Source organism: Meleagris gallopavo, chromosome 10 (genome assembly GCF_905368555.1).
Source record: "Meleagris gallopavo chromosome 10, MGAL_WU_HG_1.1, whole genome shotgun sequence".
Classification (NCBI taxonomy): Eukaryota; Metazoa; Chordata; class Aves; order Galliformes; family Phasianidae; genus Meleagris; species Meleagris gallopavo.
The window spans coordinates 18687945-18707372 of record NC_139413.1 but is presented as its reverse complement, the minus strand read 5'-3'; the positions used below and the strand labels follow the sequence as shown (position 1 = coordinate 18707372).

The following is a 19428-nucleotide window of genomic DNA, read 5'->3' as shown; positions in this document are numbered from 1 at the left end:
ACATTTGGGGGAAGTCATATAGTAGTAAAATAATGTAGTTTATATGTACCAATTTGAGGTCTGCTCAGAGGGACCATCACACCCATTAAATCCTCTGCTGCATGAGTTGTGGTACGGTAGAATATGCCAAATAGCATCACTTGCAACGTAAGTAAAAAGTATGCCTCTAAATAATTATGTATGGAGTATTGCCTCATCAATTTAGAATGCCAGCATCTGGCTCTACTGTTTATACAGCCAAGGAGGTAGGAGCTGTTTAAATCTCACTTTTGAGGTTATATACCTGAAAGTTTTTTACTGATTCTGAAAAATCAGGATGGATAGGTTACGTTTGCTTACAGAAGAAATGCTACCATTCTGTGAATTATAATAGCTGTTTATTGAATTTAAGCATTCTTGGAACACTGCAGCTGTAAAGCTTCTTGTAAAACAAACAAACATTAGTCATACATTAGGCGCTTCAGAAGCGTTCACCTTACAGTTCCAACTGGGAAAAGGAAAGTTACAATAGTTACATCTTTATGAGGCTGTTCATGACTTGTAGGCTGATCTTCAAATCAAAATTTTAATCGGTGACCCACTGCAGGACTCGAGCATTTTCACATATAATGTTTGAAAAATGGGCATGTAAGCCAAAGAGAGAAATACATTTATTTTTAATGAACTCCTATTTTTTATATATTAAGTATGTAGTTGTAAAAAATTGAGCAGGGTCTCTACTGAGGCTCAAATGAAGAGGTGGCTTCCATTATATAGTAACTCATGGTGAAATTCTCTAATTTTACAAGTACTGTACATATGCTGGGCTTGGTCCTATGTGGACAGAGAAGACTTGAGCACCAGATTTGTCTTCTGGGCGGAGCCAGCGGCATGGAAGTTCCTGTATCCCAGTAGCTTGTTGTGATTCCATCTTAGCTTGGTGTCTGTGGTACCCCATCTGCTTTTCTTTCAGAGTTCAGTTACTGTGGATCACACTAAGCATCACACTACTTGACTGACTCACATTAACACCCAGTCAGGCCCAGTCTTGACTCCCAAAATATTCTCAAAGAGTCTGAGACATTAATAACATTATAACAAGTTTGTAGCGTACTCAGTCATAGTCACCCTGAACTCCCAGCATGAATCAGTGGCATGTGGATCCCAGCAGAATGCACCCTCGTTCATGTACAGGTCCTATTGCACTGAAGCAGCTGCAGGCTTTGCAGGAACCACTGCTTAGTAGGGCACATGCAGCACACATGAAGGACTAAAAGATTAAAACAGGAGGTGAAAATAAATGAATAGGCAGCGTAGAAAAAAGAGAAGAAAGATGAAAAGAAACACAGCTCGGCATTGTAAGGGAAGAACAGTTATGTAGCTGTGGGAGCAGAAGCAGTGCATTGTACAGCCCGGAATGATGCCATTCCCTGGGAGGTTTCTGCTGAGCTCTCGACATCAGTCCCTGCAAAAAGAAACAAAGGAGAGAGAAGTGTGACTGCAAGGTTGCAGTAATCAAACCGTTCCTTTCTGTCTTGGAAATGATGAGGAAAAAAGTAATTGGATGCATTGTGATTTACAAAAAAAAGCTGATTCTGAAATGAAGGGGAACCTTCAGAAAACGCTGTCAGTTAAATAGTATGGTGAATGACAAAGGCTACAGAGCAGTATCCTTGGTATTATAAAGTAACTGTACTTGAAAATAACTTTATAATTGAATAAGGGTACATTAAGAAAATATGATTCAGAACCAATATTATAGTAATTAGATAAAGGAAGCATAAATGAAATAACTGCAGGAAGAGTATTTCCATAGAGATTATAAATGAGATTTTGGTGGAGCAGAAAGGCCTTTAATTGTAATTTAGTGTGCACTACAGAATTATCAGCACAGTGTGTTAGTTCATAGTATAAAAGAATATCTGATAATTTTCCCTAATAAGCACATGACAGTTCTTCATATTCTTTCATTACAGCTGATTAGGTATAAAAACAGGATTCTTTTGTTAGAGTTTTGTTCAGATCTTTTATGAAAAGGCAAAACGTTGTAACCCTGTTTCTACAGTGCTGTCCTACAGACATGGTATTTAAAGAGGCCAAAGCAGTACTTGAGTAAGTTTTTACATCTTTGTTCCACTGCTGGGCGTTTAAGCTTGTTTATTCAAAATCAGTTCTTCTCTGATTTACTGAAAACACTGAATTTCAAACTAAGTGTGTGTAAGCAAAAAGGAAAGTAACCCAGCAGACAGCCCTGCTTGGTTTCCTGACGTGCAGAACCCAGGTCATGGTCTAAGTACAATTGCTCTCTTGGTTTTGGATGCAAGGTCTTAGGCATGGATCACTCTAAGCCTAAATTACCTAGTGAGTCAGCAGGAAAGCAATTGTTTGGGACTTCTTCCTACTTTTCCTTTCCCTAATAATTTTAAGCCAGAAATTATTTGCTGTTTTCTTGCTATGCCTGAAGGCCTCTGCTGAGCTTATGACCCAGCTACACTGTGATAAATTATGCCACTTCACACCACCCCCCTGCCCCCCAAAGCCTAAGTGCAAATTCAGATAAGAAATAAGGCCCCTAATTGGAACTGATGAGATGCTTAGATCAGTTAATCTCCAGCTGCTAGCTTAGCCCTGAATTTATGTCAGAAGTAGTAAAGACATACATTTTGGGATCTTTTCCATTACCATGTAACTGATAGGGCAAATCGCTGAGGCTCCCCAGCATCCTCTGTACCACTTTGTTGTTGTTGCTTAACTTGCAGTAGTTTCATTATTCATTGAGGAAGTAGGAGACCTCAGTACCAGGCATTCCTCAGTCTGACAGCATTCAGGACATCTGTCTTAGTGTCCTGCAGATAATCTACTTGGAGGCAACACAGCACTCATTTGGGAAGCTGTATAGCGTGCCCCCTACAGCACTTGCTTGTAGTTCTGAGTCCCTCCTACCAGGATTGGTGCCTGACTTAGTCTTGCATGGCTGTCCTAAACGTACAGTTGCGCCTTTAAGACTTGCTTCTCACCAGCATCTCTTAGTCCTCTTGATCCAGGACAGCCAGCTCTTCCCAGGCACAGGCATAGTGCTTGAGCTCGACATAGAACTGGGACTCCAGCCCATGTGCCAGGCAACCAGTAACCATTACAATTAGTTGGCAGCTCTGAACCACAAAACAGCAGTGACAAACAAGTGCTAGAATGAAAAAACATTACTGTTGCCATTTTGTAGGTAAGAGTCTGTGACAGAGCACAATTTAAGCACAGGTATTAAATCTCTTAAATCTGTGAGCTCACAGGATGATATCTACTAATTCTGCATAAATAATGCTGGGATCAGTTGTGCTTCTTTGAGAACTTCTGCCTCCTATATAGAAAAGGCCAGGAAAGGAGCAGCCAGGCAGGGTGTCCTTGCAGCACTCATAGGTCATATTCAAAGGTGCCACCAGGCAGGAAAGGGACTGAGAGCAAGCAGAGGGTTGGGGTCTATGGGAAAGCTTCCTGGGTGGCTGCACCTAACCAAGCTTCCCACCAACAGTCACAGGGCATAGCTGAGAGCTTCTGGATTGTGGACCAAGGTGTGAAGGCAGATGATGAGACAAGTACTTGGTCTCATCTCTTTCTCTACCAGACAGGCTCCTCTGTATACTGTGGGAGGTTGCATTTTAAGCATCCCTCTTCCCTGTGAGGTGTCTTCTCGATTATTTAGTATACAAGTTCCATTAAGTGATTACAGATGGGTGGTGTTTATCCAGCACATTACTAGCAGGAGTATGTTTATACAGGACATGAAGTTTCACTCACTTAAGGTAAACTTTACAAAAGGTCAACTAAATGTTAACGCTGCCGTGCCCAAAATTAATTACAGACAGGGCATTTCTGCACAAATTAGTTGACTGACAGAAGACATTAGTAAAAATTGTTAAAAGATGAATGAGCAAAGTCATCTTGGTTGCTCAATTTTCATAACCTCTCATAAAAATGGGAAAAAAAAAAAAAAAATCGTAACCTTTCTTAGAAATGAAAAAAATGCCCAGAAATTGTTTTAGATATTTTAAGAATTATTTGTCAGACTAGAAACTTAATTATGTTTTTGCTTTCAGGAAGATATCCAACACTTGGCTTAGCACGGGCTGGTTCACAATGACTATCGCACTAGAGCTGTGTGACAGGATAAATGTTTATGGCATGGTGCCACCGGATTTCTGCAGGTAGGATTTATTTTGGAACCATTATTAGCCAACAAGGTTGAACGTTACAGACAAATATCTGAATCTTGAATTTTCTCTCTAAAACGTCTTCCATCCTCTTAAAGCAATTAATTAACATGTCCCAAGATCTGATTCTGAAAGCAACAAACAGCATTTAATTATGTCATATAAAATATTAAAAATTTTTGTTTGTAGTGTGGGAGAATTAATCTGTTGTTGGTTTCTTTTAGTCCCTGAATATTTATCAGCTAAAAGTAAAGCAGTAATTGGCGTGAAATTAATCTGAAAAAGAGCACTAGAAAATATTACTTTGAATTTGTTTTTAAAGGTTGCCCCCACAATTAATAGAGAAAAGCAGTTCTTACAGTGACTAGCTTCTAAATTAACTTCCTATGCAACTAAAGTTAAGATTGTAGTATTGCTGTGGCATAAATACCAACCTTCCAGTACACTGGTTTCCTAAATAACCTAAATAAGCGCCACCAAAAACCCCACAGAATTTGGATCTGCAGACTGGATACATTCTCTGTTCACCCACTTCGGTCCTGCAGAATGTGGGGTACACATTCGTAGGTCGTAGAAAGAGCACACACGTTCTCTCAGTGGAAGCTGTGTGACATGTTGACGTTGGTTTATAAAGTAACAGCTTGTGTCCATTTCACAACTCCGTGACACTCCAGCACTATACAGGCCTCAGACCTGAGGTGTTGGTTAGGGTTTCCTGTGGTGGACCCAAGGTACTGGGAAACTGACTTCAAGACTTGGTAGTTGTGGTATGAACTCCTTGCAAATGTGTTCTACATCAGTGGTCTTTTTATGCTGTTAAGTATCATCTGTCTGCTCATAATCAGACCTAGCACTCAGGCCTTCTGAAATGTGTGCTTAACATGTGCACACATAGTCCTGATCCATTTTGCACTGTCAGGTGATCCAACGATGCACAGAGCTGGTATGCATGTATGAAATATTTCATCCCCTACTCCTGAATTCCTCTCACTAAGAGCAACTGAAGTGATCTGATTGAAGTCTGGTTCCTTGGCTAATACAAGATACATTCCAGGGGCATGGGGAGCAATGCTGCAGTGACAGGTTAGCTCATCTGTCATAGAGAATAGGACTGCTTTGGCTTTCTTGTGAGCACTAAAAAGGATCATTGAAAAATCTGCATTTATCCTGGGCACAAAACAGTAAAAATCCCTGAAGAAATTATAGTATAAAATGTCAACATTAAATCCCACTTTGTGAGAATTTTTACAAATTATAACAAAACCCCAATGATAAATGCTGTGATGTACTGCCAGATTTCATCATGAATTCTCCAAGGAAAACAACAAACTAGATCAGATATTTCAGGCAAGATAAATACCTTCGCTAGCACAGTATTTCGTTCCCTTGTCATTTCAGTTGGCAAAGACACATTTCTTCAGTTCCTGTTCTGAAATGGTTATGTCCCTGTCATCACTGTAAATGGCTGATCTGTCTTTCTCATCTAAAAATCTAGTGGAGATGGACAGGCTTCAGGGTCCTGATGGGCAAGAAGCTGGACCTGAGCCAGCAGTGTGCTCCTGCAGCCCGAAGGCCAACTGTATCCTGGGCTGCATCAACAGGGGTGGTGATAGGGAGAGAGGAGGAACCGTCCCCCTCTGCTCTGCCCTTGTGAGGCCCCACCTGGAGCACTGTGTCCAGGCCTGGAGTCCCCAGCACAGGAGGGAAGCAAACTGTTGCAGAGGCCCCAAAGATATTCAGAGACCTGGAGCATCTCTCTTGTGAAGAAAGGTTGAGGGAGATGGGCTTGTTCAGCCTGGAGAAGAGGAGGCTACAGGGAGACCTCGTTGTGGCCTTCAAGTGTTCAAAGGGAGTTTACGAGGAAGTAGGGGACAGACTTTTTAGGCCATCTGATAGTGACAGAACAAGAGTGAATGGCATTAAAGTAAAAGAGGGAGGCTTTAGGTCAGATGGTAGAAAGAAAGTCTTTACTCAGAGGGCAGTGAGGCCCTGGCACAGCTACTAAGAGAGCTGCGGGTGCCCCATCCCTGGAGGTGCTGAAGGCTGGGCTGGGTGAGGGCCAAGGCAGCCTGAGCTGGTGGGGGGGGACAGCCAGATCATGGCAGCAGGTTGGAACTGGATGATCTTTAATGTCTCTTCCAACCTGAGTCATTCTGTGATTATGTGAAATGCAGAAGATAACAATGCTCAATCCTAATTTTTCAGGCCCGGTTCCTTGTTCAAGTCAGATAAGCTTAGGTACATATATTTAAAAGAAAAAGAAGAAGAAAAAAAAAGGCAACCTCCCTACAAAAAAAGCACAAAACATACAAAAATATTGAGAGGGTGAAACGGTAACTGAGACCATATGAAAGGCTTTCATGGAAATGATACACTGCAATCAAATGGATGTAATATTAAATTATAACACAAAAAAATGCTGTAATAAATCCTACTGTCAGTAAATGTAATAATGCTTACAGCTTGGATAACAAAGATGCACTTAACTGGCCGTAGAAGAGGAAGAAAGTCATTTCTTAACCAAAATAATATAAAATGTCTTAAGATTTATTTAACAAACTATGAAGGGGAAAACTGTAGTTCCGTTCCTAGGAGAAGCTAGCCATTAAGATCTGTGAAATGCACCAGCTGCCATAAATGAAATCAGACTTACTTTGCTCTTCAGCTGCTCATTAATTTAAACAGTGCATCCTTTCAGAGAAATAGGAGAACAAAATAGAAAATCATAAAGAAACATTCTGTAAACAAATGTAATTTAAGGCAGATTTCTCTGGTTTCCAGTCAGACAAAAAACAAACTACCATTTCACAAAACTAAGAGAAACCAACACAACCCACCCTATCTCCCATGTATGCATGAGATGGTATAGGTACAAGAATATTTTACTTGCTGTGCAACTAAGGAATCATTAAGACTTAAAAAATATATATAAATATAATATTCTTAATACTATTCAAATTGAATACCATCAAATGTACATCTCCAGCAAATATTCATTATTTGTTAAGAATTAATCTGTGGAGTAAGTAATGAGTGTGGGTGATCACTGTCATGGAACTGAATTAGTATCGCATCCGTAACATGAAGGACACCTCAAAGGTATCGTGAACATTATGCAGTTGATTCTGCTACAAATTATTAGCTTAAGATCATTAACCAAATTGCTTGCAACCCGTGCAGGAAAAATAGTCCAGTGAAGTAGTCTGCTAAAAAGATTTGCCACTCTTAATTGCAACAACATGTTTTAGATTCATTTCTGTTTACTTTCACTGGACATTGATTTGATAGTTTAACTGGAATTGACAATCTGATTATTATAAATTTCTGATAGCACAAAGCAAAGCTATCTGTAATACCAAATGCCTTTTGCTTGGCTTCAGATTTCTGCTGTGCTAAGGGTTAATGACTTTGATACTGCTTTCATGCTGTTAGATACGTCTGTCTTGCACGTTCTGGAATAAGGTGAAAGCCTGTGCTCGCATGGATGTTACGAAGCTTTTTGGAGAGAGTGTGCACCTCTCCCTCTTCTGTCACAAAACAAGTCATCTTGCTGTACTAGTTAGTGTCCAGGGATCCAGTCCGAGCCTAGCCTGGCAGGAAGGAAGCGCTGCCCTCTCTGAGCAGCGTTGAGCAGTCTGCCACATGCACACGCAAGGACTCGTACTGCCTGCCATGGATATCAAGGATTTTCCTCGTTTCCCTACACCAGCAGCCAGATTGCAGTGCACAGATAGCACCACAACTCCTGCAGGAGCTGCGGTGCTGCTGCTTTTCTTTGTGGCTGCTCAGCAGCATCTGCAAAAGATAGAGACAGAGCTTAATGCAGTTTGTAGTAACACCAGTTCCTGTCTGTTGGATTCTCTGCAGCAGTGAAAGGTTGGTTTCTTACAGGTATCTCTGTGTTCTCACACATGCAAGGAAAATTCAAGGTGTTGAAGAGATCCCTTTAACTTCCTCCTTCTTCTTTCCCTCCTTCCTCCCCTTCATGGGCCTTCTGGAACTCAAAGAAACTTAGAGCTTAATTCTGAGCCTTATTTTAACTGATATGAATAATTTTTGCTCCAATTATGGAGTCAGATCATTTTCCTATGAAGAATCCTCATTTGACTGCCAGGCCATTTCCCATCTGTGATAATTTGCCTGAAAATTGGCATTTGAAATCCTTTAATTTATTCCTTTGGGCACCGCTTTTAAATCTAATAGTTTTTTTTTTGTTTTTTTTTTTTTACCTCCTCTCTCCACTTTCGATTGCTTTAAATCAACTGCAAAGCAGCAGTTGTTGCTACTTACATTTGCCGGGGTGTACGGAGGACGTGATGCACGTAGATGATTATATAAACTGCATGGGAGAAAGCTATGCCCTTTAGTTCCTTATACCCAAATCTCACTTCATTATCTTACTAACTTAATAACAAAATGCTTAGGTGGTTTGGAAAACTGGGCCAGGATGCATGCCAAGGAAATGAGCTCCTGGGAATAGAAGGCAAAAAGATTATCCAAAAAAACTTAGAGTCCTGGCACAGCATGTTGCCCATCACTCAACATTTTAATGTTTTATTCACCCTTCAAAGTATGAATTATTTGACAAAGCAAGTCAAGCACCTGTAGTTTCAGCAGGTTGCTTTATAACAGCCCTGTTTGTAAAGGGAGAGGTTGACCAGAGCACGGGATGGGATGGCCATGTTTTTCTGTCTCGTTTCTTTTGAGACAAACAGTGCTTGCTGTATTTTCAGCTTTTGCTGTGGGTGGATACCATCTGTGGGAAAATGTGCACTGAAGTGGCAAACAGTGGATGACTGACATTGGGTACAAGCACTTACGCTGTTGCTGCGCTGGCAGGCGATTAGGCAGGAAGTAGAGTATATTTTACAAAGGATCTTCTCTAGCTTTCTCCCAGCTGTGATATTAATATGCATGCGAAGCCTGACAAAATACTGATTAATGTCCAGTATCAGTCAGTGATAAAACAGCATCTGTTTTAATGTTAATAAATGAGGTGGCAAGCAATTTCCGCATAGAAATTACTCATGCATTTCATTTGCTGGTGACACAAGCTAATTGCAGAGTTAGAAGATAACACAGTACAGTTAATTTCAGTTATGTTGTAGTTGCTCAGGCCAGAATTCCAATCCAAACCTTAACAGCATGATATCCGGGGGAATCCAGAACTGCCACAAAAGGAAAAAGACTTCAGACAAAAGGTGGTAGGTATCTAACTGCCTTCTGGTGTTCCTAAAACTAAAGCACATTTGGACTTTTAAGCCTCCGAATGTTAGAAGAAAACAAGGCAGGAGGATGCTGACCTGATCCGCTATCAGCACAGCAGCCTGAGTGGCTCATGGTGCAGTACTGGGCCTGAGCAGTTAACTTAGTTCCTCTGTGACTGCATTTATTCAAAGACTGCTGGAGATAAGATTTCAACTTTACTAATTATAATTTTAAAGCAGTAAATTTCCATCACGCAATATAGGTTTACCCTCGAGAACACAAGAGTAAAATCCATCTAGAGTGAAGAAAAGCAGCCTAAATGAGAGGCAGGTGTCTGTGTGTTTAGTAGCTCTAAGAAAACGTGTTTCCTATTACATTTACAGTAATCATATAAATGATTCATTTTAGAGATTGTAATAGAAAGTCCAATGTCTTAAAAAAAACGTATATGAAAACGTAATTGAAGATTGAGATCTAATAGTTATATCTAGAAAGAATGTATAGGAAAGGGTATTTTTTTTACATTAAAAACACACCTTCTGTAGGCGAGAAATTAAAAGATTTCTTTTTGCTCTCTTATGTATTCCGGTGAGAATATGTACAGAACATTTAGAATCCATCTTGTTCTGGAAATGCAATATTATTGTTATTCTGGTGTGGTAAGATTGATCACCCTGTTGTGTTACTGGGAAGCTAGACTGATTGAATTAAAATGTTCATTTACAGTACAAATGGAAAGCAGCAGTAATATCATACATTACCTCTGCGTATACAATATGGATAATGGTAAAATAAGAAGAATTAGAGAATTGCGTAGGTGACAGAATTACACAGTAAAAATAATGACCAAGACGGAATAGTGACAGATTGTGGATGCATTCAATTGAATTTGAGCTTAAATATTAGCTCTTCAAAATGAAAATAATCAACTCAATATTAGAGCTGACAGCCCTGAATCTGTGTGAGATTTCTTGCTCTGCTGTGCAATCCTTACTCGGCTCAGGTTTTCATACAGCGCAGTTGCAAGGCTTCACTAAATGGCAGTATTTCAGTCAATCAACTTTCTGCTACTTTTTCTGCCACTACAAAATAGTTTGTTGGTATTAACTGTGGAGCACTGTACAATTGGGTTATTCTGTCTAGAACAGCTATCTCTCCTTGAATTCAGGACAGAGACAGCTGTAGGAGCTCTTGTCAGTCTGTGCTCAAAGCAAAAAACATAATGGGCGCAGTTTAATGTAGAGAATAAAAGGAGAGTGAACCACTGTGGCTTATTACATTATGAACACAATACACGTGTCTCTTACAGAATGCAACATCAAAACACTGACGTTAAAACTGTTAAAATGATCTTAATCCTAAATATTTAATGAGTCTTCGGCACATCCTGTGTGACACCAGTAAGTGCTGGTTAATGCTGATGGGCTCACAAGGTCAGTGTGAACGGCCTGAATTTTCAGCTCACATACATACGTGAAAGTTGCCATTTTAAAATACCAAACAACTCACTCATGCATTAGATCTTTGATATAAAGCCAGCACCAGCGGGCCGTATCGCTGACCTGGCGTGCAGATGTGCTCACTGAAGTTGTGCACTCACACCCGTGTGCACCAAGTTGGGAGCGTTCAGCTGAGCTGCTGTGACACAGATAACCACTGCCCCTCTTTCTTTTCCCTTTCTCTCCCTATTCCAGTAAATACCTCTGCAAAGCTTTTTACAAATCGCTATCTAGATATAAATCTCTTAAGCAGTTTGCTTCAAATTTCAGAGTAGTAGCACAGCCCTGCAGCGCTCTCCCTTATTTCTGAGCTACTGCTGTCCTTTATTTAACCGAGGAGGAGATTAAAGGAAGGAGCAAAGAAAAAACCTTTGCCACATTCTGATGTGTTAAATATTCAGGAGAAATGCAGATACCTGAAAATGCAGTTTAACTGGGAGTAAAAGTAGCCCATCAGCTTATTAAAGATAGCATCTTTTCAATCAGTAAAATAGAACATCTGGGGCTTCCATCTATTTTTTTTTTTTCTCCTGCAGGGATCCTAATCATCTTTCAGTACCTTATCATTATTATGAACCTTTGGGACCCGATGAATGCACAATGTACATTTCTCACGAGCGGGGACGAAAGGGCAGCCATCATCGTTTCATCACAGAGAAACGAGTGTTTGAAAACTGGGCGAGGACATTTAATATTCACTTCTTCCAACCAGACTGGAAACCAGAACCACTTACTGTAAATCACGCCGAGATTAAAGCAGCGGTCTGAGGGATGAACGCATAAGACTGCAACCACAATCACCGACTGTATCAGCCATCAGGGTGTTGGACCTTCTGGGACAGCAAGGCAACTGACAGCAAAAGGGTAACAGGATTTGCAGCTGATAACTGCAGCAAGACAGGAAGTTCCGATGAAGGAGTGTATCGAGAGTACTTTCTTTTGAACTGTGTGTTAATCCAGTATATCGCCTTATTGGCCATCTGACTTCCTGTACGTGTGTGTGATTTGTGAAAAGCAACTTGGTATCATTAACAGGATGGGTAATTCATCATGGTTTTTTAAAGTACAACACCACTGAATTTTCATAGTGAAAACTAACAGTATTTATTTAATGGAGGTTTTTATGCAACCTAGGCCAGTATTTTTCTAGTTCACAGTTCTGTGGTTGTTGATCTTTCATAATCTTTCAAATCCAAAATTAATATCGCTGATGGTTTGAAAGGCCTAGCTTTTTATTTATAAAATTTGTTTGAAAAATATGGTTCTATATAGCATGTAATTAATATTTGATCTGGAAATGTTTCATTTCTCTTAAAATTTTTGGGCTCCAATCCAGCCTAAAGCCTTTAACAGCAAGAATGGTCCCATGTGCAGATCTAGCTAACTTTACATTCTGGCATCTCATGTTAATATGAAAATGGTAGTGGAAATTCTGTTTGATATTAATGTGAATTTGCTGCTGTGCTATCAAACTGCTCTATTTTAATACAGAGGTGGGGGGAAGGAAGGTGGAGTTCATCCCAAAGAAATCAGTTTACAGCACCATATCCTCACTGCAGAAGAGTCCAACTACAGCTGAGGGGTTGTGTTTTGTTTTGCCTGTTGTGGTCCTGCAGGAAGCTGAAGGAACAGCCTTCCTGAGGCAACAATCTGCAGAACAAGCAACAACAGTTTGTAACAATGGCTTTCAACAACACAACCAAATTTCTAAAACCAGGAAGCTGTGTTAAAGTGTACTACAGTACCAGCCAAAAAGATGGTAATGTCACACCTGTATAATCCATGCCTTCCACTGTTCCAAGACCACCACTGACCTCAGAGATCCTGGACTGCACCGAAGCTGGGATGCAGAAAGATTTCCATGAAATTATCTCCCTGACAGCAGCGAAGCTACACCTGGCAGTATCTGTGTGATGTACGCAAGCCTGGCAAACACAAGGAGTGGACAATGCTAGTTCTGCATGTGGAAGCTCACACTGTGTCTTACTGGGTTACACTTGGCTTGTGAATAAAGAAAATTTCATTTATGCTATTATTTCTCCTTTTGCCTCACAAATACAAAATCTCTAACTTATCATGTTGATTATTTTGAAGAAATTATGGCATGAAACACACTGACAAAGGTGTCTCTCAATGGCCAAATAGTAAAACTAGAACAAAGGTACTGAAGCCTCTAAACCCAATGAGCTCAACCTCAGAGGCAATATATGGAATTGGAACCAAACTCAGTATCATTTAAACTCGGTTAAGACATGTTATGACTTCCTCTTCCCAAAATGTCATAGCAACAGCTGCCCAACAGATGCCCTAGTTCTCTAGGGACAAAATGCATTAAAGCACCTTGTCAGAGGTAGAACAGTGTTACCCCTGTAATGCTGTGTAGACGTAAGAGAACCAGTCTCCTTCATAGAATGGCTTGGTTTGGAAGGGACCTCAAGGATCATAAAGCTCCAACTCCCCCACCACATGCAGGGTCACCAACCTCCACATTCAATACTGACCAGGATGCCCAGGGCCCCATCCAATCTGGCCTTGAACACCTCCAGGGATGCGGCATCCACAATCTTTCTGGGCAGCCTCTTCCAGCACCTCACCGCTCTCTCTGTAAAGAACTTCCCCCTGACACCCAACCTAAATCTTCCCTCCCTCAACTTAAAACCATTTCCCCTTGTCCTGCAGTTATCAACCCTTTCCAAGAGTTGATTCTCCTCCTGTTTTAGGCTCCCTTTAGGTACTGAAAGGCTGCAATGAGGTCACCCTGTAGCCTTCTCTTCTCCAGGCTGAACAAGCCCAGCTTCCTCAGCCTGTCTTGTAGGGGAGGTGCTCCAGATCTCTGACCATCTTTGTGGCCCTTCTCTAGACCCTCTCCAACAGCTCCCTTCCTTGCTGCAGCACTCCCCACTATTACAAGGTAAGAAATAAAGTACAACCTATTTTGCCTTGGAACTTTTAGTGCTTTTCCTGGCATACATCATTCACAACACAAAATTAATACAAATCTCTGCTTCTGCCAATTACTTGTAACCCATCTCTCGCCAGCTGATCTCTAACTCTCCCTCATTCAGTGATTATGTTTTATCCCTTCCACTTCATTTCACAAGATTCTACGAAGAACAGAATGGGTTTTGAACTGATAGTAATTTGCACATCCCTTTCAGCATGTGTACTGGGGCATGTATCCAACACGTATTACTTGAATTGATGAACTCCATCAAATTGATTTACAGATCATTTCTAATATGACTGCAAGAGATGGTGCAGATCACAGTAGGTACTGTGATGCCACAACCCTTCTGTTATTTTATTAGTGATATAATAAAAAGATCTTAATCATAAAGTAAGCTTTTAGTTTCCCATTAACTGAGGGCTGCAGGACCTACATTCTAAATGTTCAGATTGTGATGTTTGTTAAAAATAGATTACAGTGATCTACTTACAGTAATCGGCAGGACTTGCGAGATTCACTGTGCTCCATGTGCATGTCTCCTTCCTGAAAGACTGGTCAGCGCAGAATAGATCAGGTGAACTATTAAGAATCTGAAGAAGGAAAGTAGGATAAACTGATACTAGAGCGCCTGACTTTCAACAGAGTAAAACTAATGGTTGTAGATATTCCTTTTTCAGTTTTCGTAAATAGTTATTATCAGTACATTTCCAGTCTTTTTAAAGAACAAAAACCCCAAACTCAGTCTCATCAGCTTCCTATAACAGTTCAGCATTCACCAGGTTACGGGAAGTCTGAAGGTGTATTTTCTAAGTCACGCCCACATGTATAAAACTTAACTTACTGTAAAAGGAATTTGATGAAGTCAAGAAGGCAGCAATTTTTTTTTTTTTTTTAAAGGATTGATCACACAGACTTATACAGAACATAAATCCAGTCCAAAATGTGTAAGTTATAGGATAGCAAATAAATTAGTAAACTTTTTAAAATGCTGCAATTTCAATTATACAAAAATACATGAATAATTTGTAAAAAGCAATATATTGAACTACAGCATATCCGGCTACTTTTCAGTTTTAAGTAAGGTTTTATGGCCTAGTGATAAAGAGATTTATGATTAAAAAAACGTTGCCAGGCCAAGGATAAGTAGCGCAACCAGAAGTTGCTGCTGTTCTCTAGTTTATGCTGTCAGCTTACTCTCATCACTATAATTTGACTGATTCATGATCTTCATTATGCATCATTTTACATATTAAAAATTATTGTAAAACAGTGTTTACACACTAGAGCAGTTTTAAGACCTGTGTTACTTTATCTCTGAACTTTCAGCATGCCATAGCTTTTTATGCTGGGTTTAATCTGAGCAGCTGTTTTTCATCTTGAAGAACCATAGCTGTTATGCCATACCACGGACAGCTGGAATTGAGATCAACTGCTAAAGAAACTAAGAATGGGGAAAAAATTACCATTGGTTTCTGTTATTTTGGCACAAGAGTTGCCAGATGCCCAGCTAACAGCATCAGGCTACAAAATAAAAGACAACCTTCCATTCAGAGCCTTAATGGGTGTCAAAGGGTGTCGAGTTTTCAGAAGCAAGTAGACAAGAACCAGGTGATGAGTCCATCTGGAGCTCCACAACTGGTTTTGCAAGGCTGCACTTTGATGGCTTGCAAAGAAACTTGTGGTACTACAGCACAACAGAGATCTTCACTCAAGGAGCCCATCTGAACACAGGAAATGAAAGTTAAGAGAGTACATCCTCAGATTTCCTACCAGGATAAGGTTACAAGCCAAACTCCACAGGAAAATGTCACAATATATTGGTGCTGCTTTTCTGAACTGTTCCCTTGACATCTATCATAGGTCACAACTAGACACAGTATATAGGGGCTAGACTCTAAATTAAAAAAAAAAAACCAACAAAAAACAGACATTTCTGTACAGGACGAACATTAACTCGTATGCTAAAGCCCAGCCACAGTCTTGCCATGCTCACACTGTGCTGACGCAGAGCAGTGGCACATGCCAGGCAGCCATAACATCCAACAGTAACTGCATTTTCATTTTACTGAAAGCAATGTCAAAGCATCTAGCTCAGATAGAGAGCAAGACAGGACCCTACTTAACAGTCAAGGAAAGCTATCTTAATCATTTCTCATTTCTCAGAGCAGATTTATCTCCTTTAGGAGATGCACAGTGATATTTAAGTCTGTCAGCTTTTTTATACAACGAAGACAGACAACTACTAAGATAACATCAGTGGCTTTTAGGCACAAAATACTTCCTAAAGCATAGAGAAGAGAAAGGGAATAATGCATATTTAGCAGGATATAAGGTGTTAGGAATTTGCTGACTTCGCTTTGGCCATTCGATCAAGCTAGAGCCTATTAGTTATAATCCAAACACACAACATGATCCAAATCGCTACGTGAGTCTAAGGGAAAAGCTCTGGTTAGGTTCCTGTGAGGATGTGTTCCCTTCATTCCATCTCTGCTCTAATCAAGCTGCACGCAATGCCAAAACCAGATGTTACCAGTATTCAGTGTGTTGTTCATTTGTGTAGGACAAAACTGGAACATTTCCCACTGCAGCTTTTTTTTCTTTAAATACAGCTATACATCTCTAAACAAGGAGTATATGATACACTAAAAGGCTTCCCCTGGTCACTTGTTGCAAATCCTGTTGCAGACAAGCAGCAGCTACACAGAACTAAGCAATAAAAGCAAGTGCAGAAGATGGGGACAAGTGTGAAGGAGGCTATGCAGAAGAGCTGTACCAAATACTAACGTGCACTGTCACAATAAACTGATGATTCTGCTCATTGCTCCTCTTGCCTTATAAAGACCACGGGAACCTAAAATCATTACAACTTGAGCCACAGTATTTTGAGCTACACACCTAACCTGGACAGGCAAACCAGCACAAAAACAGTAAGCAACTAACAAAAAGCAAACAGCAATAGCTAATACTTAGTGGTGTTCTTCATTGGTAAATATCAAAGCATTTGACACTGGTAAATATCAAAGCATTTGACAAAGGAAGGAAGTATCGTTATATTAAAACCAAAGGTGAAGAAAGCACAGGGTCTAAACTTTAAATGCCCACTACATGCAAAACCAGTGGAACAAATAAACATGTAATGTGTGACAGCGTTATTCCAGCATGTCATTTTGCAGGCAAGGAAAGAAATATATTTCCTAGTCCAAATTAGACTTTGACATAGGAACAAGTGTGACATGCCACAAACCTCCCTAACAAAATACATCCCAGCAGCTGTGTCACCAAAGAAATGATTCAGTGAGCAGTGTGAAAAAAAATCTTACTAGAAGAAAGAGCATCTATGCTAGAGCTTTGCCAGCACTGCTCTTACTCTGCAGAGACAGCCTGTTTCTGGTAGTGCTTATTTTGTTGAAGGGACTCCTGCAAACAATGCTACCAAAATAACTTGTGTTGATACAATCCATGCCTGTAGTAAGCCTGTTGGCCAAAGCAGCAAAAATGACATGTCTGTACTGACAAGGCTTCAGTGTGCTGTCTGTATATACAAAATAAGCATCAAAAACAAAAATCTAAAATTTGCATGGATAGGGAAACACAGCAGAACTAAACATTAAGAGCTGTATGTGTTTATAAACTTTGAACTGAAACCTTAAACACTATCAATTTAATCATCAAATAAGGCAGGAATTCTCATTAAGGAGAAAAAGTGACTTATTTAAAATAACTTGCAAGTGAAATCAGTGCTATGAAATGCTGATTTCAGAGCACATTACACATCATATTCAAGTTTTCATCATAAAGCCTCAATACTTTCAAGACGTTTCCCTACAGCATGTTATTTTTAGAAGTTAATGGAAAGAGATAAAGCAGAGAGAACAGTGGAGTACACACAGCAGAAGATATCTTCCAAAAGAAACATTTCTCCTTTTTATTTTTTAAAATAAAAAATTGCTTTTCAAAAATACAAAAACTCCATTATGCTCATTATTGTAAAGAAGTGCTGAAGTTACGGTTGATGAGACACTTTCATTATGTACACTATTTTCTGTAGTTCATAACTTTATGGTTCTATTAGGCTCCTGGGTGAGATATTTTATGCTTGTCTTCAGTCCAGAGGTGAACTCAACCAGAAAGCATAATTCTCCCAGGTCACAAAGAGCTCTCTGACAGACAGAGGTGAAAGACCTATACACAGGTAGACTGAGCTTTCTGATGCTCCCAAGCTTTGTCCCCAAGCTGTCCTATATACAACACCTTCCTGCCCCTATCACCATACAGATCCTCTCCACTCATGATAGATTCATAGTTGAGTCTGGTCCTTGCTTTTTCACACACCGAGTTAGTGCTATGTACAACTCAGCCCTGCTTTAGCACATACCAATGCCCATATGAAGGGCATTAGGCCATGAGATTCGTTCACTTCCAGTTCATGTTTCCAGGATGTGGTACCAGAGAATGGAAATCCCTGACTGCTGAACAGAGAGTAATGGTTTTGATTTGCACTCATTTGCTTTCCTATAATCAATAATGGAGACCATTTTTTAGTGAAGGTGGAGGGACAGGCCACTCTCTGGAAGAGTTATACTCTATATACTCTATGCTATACTATTGTAAAAATACTTCTGATGACTCCGTTATTTACTCCTTTGTTTATGTTAGGATGACAGCATTTCTTGGTGATATTCAGATAAAAAATAAAAATATTTGGCTGGCTGAGAAGAATTAAATGCCGTGTTGTCACTTCTCAGACTTCCTTCTCCACTGATTTACGAGGAATTTCACTTTTCAGTCTATTACAGAAGCGTGGTTTAAATTGTGCATTTATGTAAATGTTTGGACATGGTCATACGAAACTGCTCTCAAGTGCATATAATACTTTAAAGACAATTTAAAAATGAAAGGAAGTGCAGAGGCATAAGAGAACGCATATATGAGTATAAAACTAGTTAACTTACCATTTCTTCAGTTGAATAGAGTTTCAATCCATGATTCTGAAAGAGAGCTGAAATACTGAAACGAAACAATTATTTTTATCAGCCACGGTATTGTAAACAACATCTACAAAACCCACTGCAGACAGATCAGTCCAGTTACACAGTGAAAGATGCAGGCATACACATACAAAATACTGGAAGCATGAGTGTATTTGGTTCACAGACCTACCTACACAGACTCTCAAAATACCAAAATTACTTCTGCTCTGTAAGTTTCTATGCAAGGAAACATAAAGGAGCTGTCAACTTGCCTATTTTCTCAATTCCATTACAGAGATCATCTGTGCACAACGCAGAAAGCATCTGCACTGCACAAGCATATTTTCTGGCCTGTAAAACACGAATGGTGTATAAGAATGTCCTCATTTGTTCCTGGAGTCCAGATCCCAAGTGAGTTTGAAGGGCTGTCAGCGAAAAAGATTACTAACTTAAAAGAAATAAATATATAATTGCACAAACACATTTACAGACAATAAGGAGATATTTCTAGAGTTGTTTTCAGGCTAAACAACTCAAAGAATAAAACATATTGTATAAAAAATAATGTGCCATACATGTAGTACAGGCAACTTTATGGTGACTGAGAAACATGTATTTCA

The 19428-nt window shown here is 39.8% G+C and overlaps 1 protein-coding gene and 1 long non-coding RNA gene across 4 annotated transcripts in view; one reads left to right on the top strand and one right to left on the bottom strand.

The window, feature by feature from the left end:
* ST6GALNAC5 (ST6 N-acetylgalactosaminide alpha-2,6-sialyltransferase 5) overlaps nucleotides 1-12918 on the top strand; it is a 65841-nt gene extending 52923 nt beyond the window's left edge. For 2 of the 3 annotated variants that reach the window (XM_085231617.1, XM_085231619.1), the window contains exons 4-6: nucleotides 4071-4178; nucleotides 9293-9388; nucleotides 11428-12918. In XM_085231617.1, the coding sequence (XP_085087743.1) occupies nucleotides 4071-4178; nucleotides 9293-9388; nucleotides 11428-11659 (436 nt within the window). In that variant the 3' untranslated portion in view covers nucleotides 11660-12918. The remainder of the gene's footprint in view (nucleotides 1-4070; nucleotides 4179-9292; nucleotides 9389-11427) is intronic. The other variant, XM_085231618.1, reaches the window with a different exon arrangement.
* LOC146543720 (uncharacterized) lies at nucleotides 356-18783 on the bottom strand. The gene is made up of 2 exons (XR_014885219.1): nucleotides 14329-18783; nucleotides 356-1444 (listed from the first exon to the last, which is right to left on the bottom strand). It is a non-coding gene; the product is annotated as an uncharacterized LOC146543720 (long non-coding RNA).
* Between the last annotated feature and the right edge of the window lie 645 nt (nucleotides 18784-19428).